Source organism: Nannospalax galili, unplaced genomic scaffold (assembly GCF_000622305.1).
Source record: "Nannospalax galili isolate Female #2095 unplaced genomic scaffold, S.galili_v1.0 scaffold468, whole genome shotgun sequence".
NCBI classification, from domain to species: domain Eukaryota; kingdom Metazoa; phylum Chordata; class Mammalia; order Rodentia; family Spalacidae; genus Nannospalax; species Nannospalax galili.
In genome coordinates this window covers 264,836-274,523 of record NW_008358097.1, presented here as the reverse complement: position 1 = coordinate 274,523, position 9,688 = coordinate 264,836, and the positions used below count along the sequence as shown (strand labels likewise).

The 9,688-nt window shown below is 38.7% G+C and overlaps 1 protein-coding gene across 1 annotated transcript; it reads left to right on the top strand.

The window, feature by feature from the left end:
• Positions 1–5,738: 5,738 nt before the first annotated feature.
• LOC103752476 (olfactory receptor 14A2-like) lies at positions 5,739–6,697 on the top strand. The gene has a single exon (XM_008856274.2). The coding sequence runs from the start codon at positions 5,744–5,746 to the stop codon at positions 6,695–6,697; it is 954 nt and encodes a 317-aa protein (XP_008854496.1). The 5' UTR covers positions 5,739–5,743.
• Positions 6,698–9,688: the final 2,991 nt, after the last annotated feature.

Sequence of the window (9,688 nt, the reverse complement as noted above, 5' to 3'; positions counted from 1 at the left end):
TTTTTGAGAAAGGGTCTCCCTGTAGCCCCAGCTGTCCTGGAACTCACTATGTAGGCCAGGCTAGCCTGAACCACAGAGCTCTGCCTGCCTCTACCTCCCGAGTGCTAGGATCAAAGATGTGCACCACCACGCCTGGTTGGAATTATACTTAAAAAAAAATGATTCTGTGCAAGAAAACGTCAATGATAACTTTTATAATTGTAACTATAACTATTCTTGTAGTTTTTATACATTTTGGAGTATATTTTATAAGGAAAATTAAGAATTCTGTGTGTTATTTCACACACTTCTTCACTGTGAAAGATAATTGAGATTACATTATAGGCTTCCAAATCTCAGAGGAAGTATAGTAATAAATACCATATAGATAAAAGTCAAAAATATTAGATCTAAATTCATTTGTACCCAGGAAACAAATATGATTTCAAGCTTTTGCCTAGAGTTTAGACATGTCAGTGTTTCTTTGCATTGAAATAGGACAGAAGCAAGGGCACTGGGCACTGTCTAGAGATCTAATCAGGAGGCAGATAAGACTTTGAATGGCACACTCCAGGATGATCTAGAACATGAATGCAGAGTGTGAGGCATGAGGAGTGGGACCATGCTGCAAACCACTAATGTCACAGTTGAGCAATTCTTATTAAAGGACTATAGCCATGGCCCTATGAAAATTGTGCTTCTTCTGAAATCCATTGTTTTCCCTGGGGATGAAGTGTAACCACTGAAAATTATTTTTGCCTCATTAAAACGATGAACAGTTTAGATAAATTGAGTCACTGAGTTTGTTTCTCACACTATGGATAGTAGAAAGGCTGTGGAGTAAAACAAAAAATGACATTGTTCATCCTGCCAGGTAAGTCAGAATTCCGTGGTTTCATAAGATTGTAGAAATGGAAGTGAGGAGAGTGGTGTACACCAGAGGCAATGCAGAGAAGTCTATTTATATGTAAGGGCTTTCAAGTAGGAGCAGATTATGCAAAATCAAATTTTCTTTGAAGTGTTCACCTCAATTGCTGATTTAAAAATTTTAAATTATATCATATATTTCATAAATGTGGGGTAAAATGTGATATTTTGATATGATTGTGCAGTCAGAAATTATATTTGCCTAACTAGAATTTATATTTAGAGAAAGATAAACTTTTTATAAATTTAATTTAATTTTTATAAATTTTAAGTTAATACTTTGAGTATTTCATACAATGCAGTTTGTTCATATTCATCCCTAACTTCTTCAACTAACTCTTCCAAGATCCACCCCACCTCACTATCACTCCACCCCAGATGTGCATCCTTATTTTTCTTAATAGCCCATTGACTTCAATTTGTGCTATACAATAGTTTTATTTGATTAAGTTTCAGGACTGTTTTGTAACACGTGTTCAGTGGGAGCAGAGGTAGAAGGCAGCAACCCTGCTCCCTGAGGCTAAGTGCAACTCAAAGCACTACTTCTATTTTTTGCAGTCTTCAGTTTGAGAACTATGAGAAATATTGTTAGGACCATCCACTGGAGTGTGGTAGATCTACCAAGAGCCACACCCTTAAGGATATCTGACTCTTCCCCCTTCAGAAGCCATCAACTCTCCATACCACCTCAATTATGGATGGGGGGCTCATGAACCTCTTCCCACTCTGTGTTGGAATGTTGACTAGCCTTGACATTGTGCAGGCAAACACAGCTGCAGTGAGATCATGAGTGCAGGAGTCCTGTCATGTCCAGAAGAGGCTGTTGTACTCCAGCCTTCCCCCAACCTCTCCCTCTTACAATCTTTCTACTCCCTTTCATCCCTGAACCTTCAGGATTGGTGTGTGGTAGATATCCCATTTGTGGCCGAATACTCCACTGAAACTTATTTTCTGCACTTTGACCACTCGTGAGTTTCCTCATTAAACACCGTCCTTTGCACAAAAACCTCCACTGATGGTGTTTGAGAGCCGCAATAACCTATGAATAGAAAGAGACAAATTTGGAGAGCAGCTTAATACTATGTCCATTTAGCAGAAAAGTAGTAGTAGGTTCACCCCTGAGGTCTATAAGCTCCCAAACTGTGTGCTATTAGCCAGATTTACAGTACCAGGCAGGTATATCTTCATGTAGTAAATCCAATCAGAAAACAGTTGATTACCCCATAACATTTGGGTCACTCTTTCATCCATGGTCATTTCTTGCCACATTGGTCCTTGGTGCAGTTCATAAGGTTCATAGCTGGGTAAGAATGTTGATGACTTTTTCCTCAACTGCAAAAGATTCATTATTTCCTGGTGTTGGGAGAAATTCAAACCTGTCTTTTGTTCTATGAACTTTTCCAGGATATTCCTAAAAGCCATATTGCCAAAGTTCAAGGTCCTTGTCTGTTTGTAATCATGATCCTGAGCCACTATCCTATAATATGACTGTCAAACGGTCATTTTTGAGATGTACAGGAACAAATTGACTGCACACCACATTTTAATCTGGTCGTGGAGCTATGTTTATTGGTATTTCAAACAAAGCACATAAAAGGTCATCTAGCACCTGCACCAATACAAATTAGATTAAAAGTTAACAACGAGGGGCTAGAGAGATAGCTCAACAGTTAAGCAAACTGGCTGCTCATCTACAGGACCTGGGTGTGGTTCTCAGCACCCACATGGTGGTTATGGATCATTCATAACTCCAGTTTCAGAGAACCTGATACCCTTTTCTGGCCTCAACAGGCATTGAATACATGTGTGCACCTACATGGTTCAGACAAAACATTCTTAGACATACAAACAAATAAATAGTTAATGATTCATCACCCACCTTGCATCTAAACTAATAAAGATATTGAAGGCAAATACAAATAACTGAAAGGCATCCTTTCTCATTGTTCAGGTGTATGACTATTAATAACATCTTTGTCTTTTTGAGACAAGTTTTCCATGTAGCCCCATCTTCCCTGGAACTCCCAACGTAGACCAAGCTGGCCTTGATCTCAGAGAGATATGTCTGCCTCTGCCTTTCTGAGTGCTGAGATTAAAGGTGAGCACCACCATGTCTGGCTCAAGATGTATAATTTTTAAGAATGGTGAACTTGGTTCACCATACACTGTATGGTTATAATAGCAGTACTACATTGAAAGGATTGTTGTGGGGTTCAGACTGGGCTAAAACACAGTATCCAAATCACTAGGGAGAATGGCTTCTAAAGACACACAACTGAATCAGTGTTCATATGAGCATAAAGCTTATCTGAGAGATGGAATTTTCTTGTGAGTCAAAGAATCCAAATTATTCATTAGGAAGTAAAACCAAGAAGTAAAAGAAAATCTATAGCTAGAAAACATTAATCATACTGTTGTAGAAAGACTTCTTCAATGTTTTTGTCATATCCTTCTGACTTATTTCAGTTGTATTTATTTCTTAGAACTTTTATCTATCTTGAAAGACAGAGGAGAAAAAATAGGTTATTCAGAATAATAAACACAACAAAGCCTAAAATATAGGGGAACAAACACCCTCCCACTGAAAACCTCGATGAAAGTATGATTAAGAATGTAACAAAATGAACAAAGCTTCCTACAGAGTTTGTAGGAGTGTAACCATCTCACTTTATGACACTGTCAGGGAGAGGCCTCTCTATCCACAGTACTGTGGCTCCAGCTCACTCTGAAAAGCTCAAGGAGGCAAACCCTTCACTCTGCCTCACCTTGCTTTCCAGCTGTAGACAATCACCTATATGAAACATTAACTTGTTATACTCTTCACAATGAGACAATATATCATCATCTGACTTGATGGACTCTAGGTTTAGAATTGCAAAAGTTATTTCCTAACTCTCCTGTATGTGCCATCCTTGAAATCTGGGATTTCTCAAGGTTCTGCTGTCTTGACTGGAACAGGTATTAATTTCCATTGTTTATGTAAAAAGTTGGGCAGAATTTAGTTGATGTAATTAACAAGTATGTCCTTGCTTTTAGAAAATAATTTTAGAAATTTTAGAAAATAAGTTTTATACATTTGAAAAATGTTTCTAACAAAATAAAGCATTTTTTAATGTGCTTTATGTACTTAGTGTTATGTGTAATGTACTATGCTTATAGTACTTAGTGTTCAAATCAGGATCATTTAGAGAAAGAGTCAGATTCTATTTTTCTATCAGTGGCTTTACAAATTTGCTGTTTTCAGTCATTTGCATCAAGAACTCAGCTAATAATTGAATTTTTAAATTCAATTAATGTTAGTGTTGTGTAGCAATTTCCTTCAAGGAAAAAAAATGCCTTCCATTTTGGAGGGAAGTAGAGTAAACAGGATGTTCTGAGAGGAGGTGAAACATTCCGTTCTTCAGGGAAACTCATTGAGCTCATAAAGTAAACAATGCAATAGTATTAGAAGTCCCTAAAACTAAGCAGATTCACTAAGCTCCTCCAACTGCAAGCCTGCAAGAGTGGCATTCTCAGATAAGCAGAGCTGCCTGAAGGGACTTAGAACAACTGAGCTACCTGTAAGGAATACGCTGCAATGTAGTGACAGTTGTCTAAAGGTTCTATAGTGAGATCCAGGTCTCATGTTTTCATTAGCTGCTACCCATGCTGGGGTGGGCTTTCAGTAAGTCAGCTGTTTTTGAATGATTTCTATTCCTATAAGTAACAGCTCATCCATATTCCTTTAAGTACCCCAATAAAACTCATTGGTTGACCAAGTTAGACTTTAGTGGTATCCTTGCTTTTATCTGTCATTGGTTCCCTATCTGTTGTGAGGAGACATTCAGTCATGTCTCCTCAGAAATAGTGTCACAAAACAGTTACCCTGTATTCTCTACAAAACATTTCCTTCATTTCATTATTCCTCAAATGTGTTACTCATCCTCCCTGCAGAGTTCACTTCTACATAGTGATGTTATTCATATTCACCATGATCTAATTCTACTTATTATAGCTAATTTGTTTAGCATCTAGTCTTTTGGTATCATTTGCTTCCATTTGTTGCTATAATTGTACAAATATTATTTGACTGAGATAATGCATGTCTGGCCATCTGTCAGAGGGAGAGGAAGACAGGGAGACAGAATATGAAAGAAAGAGACAGAGAGTGACTGAGAATAGATTGGTGCATCACAAGTGGTTACTGTTTCCCAATAACCATATGTTTCTCTCACTTATCCATCACTACTGTATATTTTGGGGAAATGATATAATCATAGAACTATTAATGTGCTCTTCACTCTTTTGTATTGTTTGCCTTTTTTCCCAGAGTACCATAACTCAAAGCAAGAGATTTAAGCCCTCGAGGCCAGCATACTCCCCCTGACATACCTGCCCAACCATTTTATGAATTTGAAAAATGTATCTCACAAAATAAACACTTTTTATGTCCTCTGTTTATGTTACTTACTGTTCAACTGAGGAAACGATTCAGAATAGATTCTCTCAGTAGGCTTACAATTTTACTATTTTCAGTAATTTTTATTTAGAACTTCAACTAATAATTCATGAAAAAACATACAATTATTTGTTAATAAATATATCAAGTCAACTAAAATTGAATAATTCTGTCTGAACCTCTAACCATATGTGTTATTATAATGCATACTAAAAATTGCATATTGAAAGTTCATAAGAACTCTACAAGTATTTAGCATTGTTAAAATGTCCATGTTTTACAAAGATAACACAGTGACAAAAAAAGAAAACTGCATTGATAGACAAGAAGAAGCCTCACCACAAGCTCCTCATGAATATTTTCCTTCCTTTGTCTCACAGTAGGCGCACAACAGACGACATGACCAACCTTACAGTGGAGACAGATTTCTTCCTCATGGAATTCTCTGACAGCAAGCAGCTCCAGATGATACAGGGCTTTCTGTTTCTGCTGATTTACTTGGTGTCCCTCATGGGGAACCTTCTCATCATCGTGCTGGTCACTGTGGACCAATGTCTTCACACCCCCATGTACTTCTTCCTAAAGAATTTGTCTGTCCTCGATGTGTGCCTTATTTCAGTCACAGTCCCAAAGCTCATTCTCAGCTCTTTTTCTCACAGGAGCACTATCTCTTTCCCAGGATGTGTGTGTCAGGTCTTGTTCGTGGTTTCCTTTGTTACATCAGAAATATCCATCCTCTCAGCCATGTCCTATGACCGCTATGTGGCCATCTGTCGCCCGCTACACTATGATGCCATCATGAATAGGGCAGTTTGTGTGCAGATGGTAGCTACTTCTTGGGTATTTGGAAGTCTCTTTGGGGTCTTATATTCATATGGCACCTTCTCTTTATCATTCTGTGGTTCCAGAAAAGTGCCACAGTTCTTCTGTGATGTCCCCTCTCTACTGAAGATTTCTTGTTCAACGATGCATGTCACCATTAACATTAGTGTGATCACTGGAGCCATGTATGGATTTCTCTGCTTTGTGTCTATTGGGTTTTCATATGTTTACATTTTTAACACAGTGCTGAGAATGCCCTTGTTACAAGGAAGGTCAAAAGCCTTTTCTACCTGCATACCCCATCTCATAGTCATCACCACATTTTCAGTCACTGCTGTCACTGCCTATTTAAAACCAGTTCCCGATTCCCCACAGCTTTTGGATTTTTTGTTGTCTGTTTTTTATTCTGTGCTGCCTCCATCTATGAATCCTATAATATACAGCCTAAGAAATAAGGAAATCAAAGCTGCTTTGTGGAACTTTTTATGGAAACTACATCATTATGAATTTTATAGGGGAAAGCAGTCATAGTATGTAGAAAAGCTACATGAAATGTTTTGTATACTTAGGTGTGTCTCCATTTCCAATTATACTTTTATTATGATATGTAAATAGTTCAGTGCCTTAAATTAAATGGTTTAAAACTTCTAGAAATGGGTTTGCAAGTTCATAATCCAAAATCAACTGCAATTATCTCAGAACCTGCACAAACTGGGTATTTATTACATAAAGTGCCTCTGTGCAATTTCAACTCCTGGATATGACATGGAGCTGATCTCTGGGATTTAGAGTGGTCCAAGTGGGTAGGAACATCCCATCTGGGTCTCCAGCCCATGTGTGGCAATTGGAGAGTCCCTGTTGCAGTCAAATGAATCCTAAAGGGAGAGGGAGACTATGAAGACTTGAGGACTTCTGGTAAGCTGTGGCAGCAGGATTCTCAACAAAAAACATGTCATCCAGAGAAAAACTGAACCAACAACCCCGGAGTTAAAAGGCATCATAAATCAAATGGACCTAAGAGAATCTACAGAACATTCCATGCAAACACCAAAGAATGTACTTTCTTCTCAACAGCCCATGGAGCTTCCTAGAAAATTGATCACATATTAGGGTAAAAAGGAAGTCTCACCAAATTTTTTAAAAACTGAAATAATATCCAGTGCCCTTTCTGATCACAAAGGAGTAAAATTGGATATCAGCAACAGAAATGGGAAAGAAATACACAAACCCATGGAAACTAAGAAGTACACTACTGAATGAAAATACAGTCAAGAAGGAAATTAAAAAATTTCTAAAGTTTAATTAAACTTTAGGGTGAAAACACAACATACTAACATCTATGAGGCATGGTGAATTCATTTCTAAGAGAGAAGTTTATAGCACTAGGTGTATACATCATAAAATTAGAGATGCCTCATCTCATATTAATAATTAATTATACATCTGAAGATATTAGAAAAACAAGAACAATCAATGCCCCAAAAGAGTAGACTAGAAGAGATAATCAAAATAATCAAAATCAAGATTGAAATTAATTAAATATAAACAAAGAAAACATTTAAAAGAATCAATGAAGAGTTGGTTCTTTGAAAAGATGAAGTTAAACAAAACTATAAACATACTAGCCAAAACAGAGAAAGGACAAAATTAATAAAATCAGTGACAAAGATGGAAACATTGCATGGATATATATTCTATCATTTCTGTAATACAGATAGAAGTGATAGAAAGTAACGGTCATTATACATACATATACATATCTTTCACAGTCATGTAGGGGCATGACCCTTGAATTATCATTGGTCATCAGTGTTGCCAGGCTGAAGGTGAGATAGAGCTGATTAAGCAGCAGTTTCTGGTAATGAATGATGCAGGCATTTGATATCCATCAGTCATTTGCTCCCTGGAGGAGGGGCTCCACTGGATGGTGGGGGACTTAAGAGTTAAGTCTTAGGAAAGGTGAGATTACCAGTCTCTTTCACTAGTAGAACAGTAACAGCTATGGTGCATAGAAAAGAGAGCCATCCTGAACCTACTGGATCTAGGCACTTGGAAAAGTACAGGCCTTTGTCAGGGTCCCAAAGTCTGAGTAAGTGTGTCTTTTTCAATCCCCTGGGCTTCATGAATGAAATGGTGGACATCAGGCAAGACCAGAGCTGGGGCCTTTTATGGTTTTGGAAAGCTTCTTCCTCTAACTCTATCCATGACTGAGGAGTGGGGCCTTGCTTTTTCAGTGAAGCCCAGAATCCAAAGTTGACAATATTCTACTGCCCCCAGGAATTTATGTATGTGATTTTTTAGTTTACTACATGGATACTTGGACTATGACTTCCTTCTGGGTCACAGTAAGAGTTCTATTACCTCAATAGTTTATATCCCAATTAGGAGATTATGTCTGGCAAAGTTGAATTTTCTTCACGGAGACATGGTACTTCAGGGCCTGAAGCAACTGGAGCAGGTTTTGGGTGTGCCTTGTAGGCATGTGGCTGGGTCATCAGCTGCTAAATAGGAGGTCATCCATATACTAGAACAGTACTGAGTCAGGATATGAGGTTCTGAAGCTTGTCAAGTTCTTCTGAAGGGTTTCCCTGAACAGAACAAAGACCAAATTTAGTGAACCTTGGTTGTTTTGGATAGATTTACGGGCTTTTGCACTGTCCCCTGATTCCTTTAGAAGAGTCCAGTGAAAAGTGTCCAATTCTCAGAAGCATTCAGGATCTGAAGCTTCTCAGAAAATGAGAGATTGACTTGCTGCAGGGCCCCTATGACCCCGATGCTGTCTGAAGTCCAATCCAGGACCCTGGATCTCAGGTCCTGGATGCACTGGCTATTGACTGCACCCCAGGACAGTAGGGGCAGGGAGACCCTCAAGTCTTGAGAAGGCCTTTCAAGGTACTTAGGGGAATCCATCAGCAGAGCAGCCCCTGTGATCACCCAGTCACAAGTCCTGCATGTCCTCCCTTGGGGTCCTAGACAGGACTGGGTCTCAGGGCAGAAGGCAGATAGGAAGAAGAGCTGGAGTTTGGCAGGACACCTGCATATATTCATAGTACTGAAACTCCCCTGGATGCTCTTTCAAAGTTCGACTGGGGTTGGTTAGGGGTACTGATCTGCCTGCTGTAAGCAAAGATGGCAAAAAACATAGTCGCATGGACAAAGGTTATGGGAAGTTTTCTTGGCACTCAAGACGTTACCAGTACACACAGGTGCCCATAGAACAATTATAGCTTCACAATAACTTTAAGTCAGGATCCAGAAGAGGACCTAATGGACAAGCACCCCCAGTAGACAGAGATGCAGTAGCAGTAGGCTTGATTAAGCATAGAATAAAAGAGAAAGGCTCTGAAAATCACTGTATCCCACCAGCATTAACAATTACTCAGGGTTTTTTTTTTTCATTTTTAACATTCCCCAAATCCATTTATGGGAAGTGTGAGGAGGACTGGGAAATCTGCTGAAATGAGAGGGAGATGACAGAAAAGGTTTAGTGAAGTCTTCCTCATCACCCCATTTCATGGCTTT

Coding starts and splice junctions, on each gene's coding strand:
- LOC103752476 (XM_008856274.2), top strand. CDS start 5,744: ATGACCAACCTTACAGTGGAGACAGATTTCTTCCTCATGGAATTCTCT.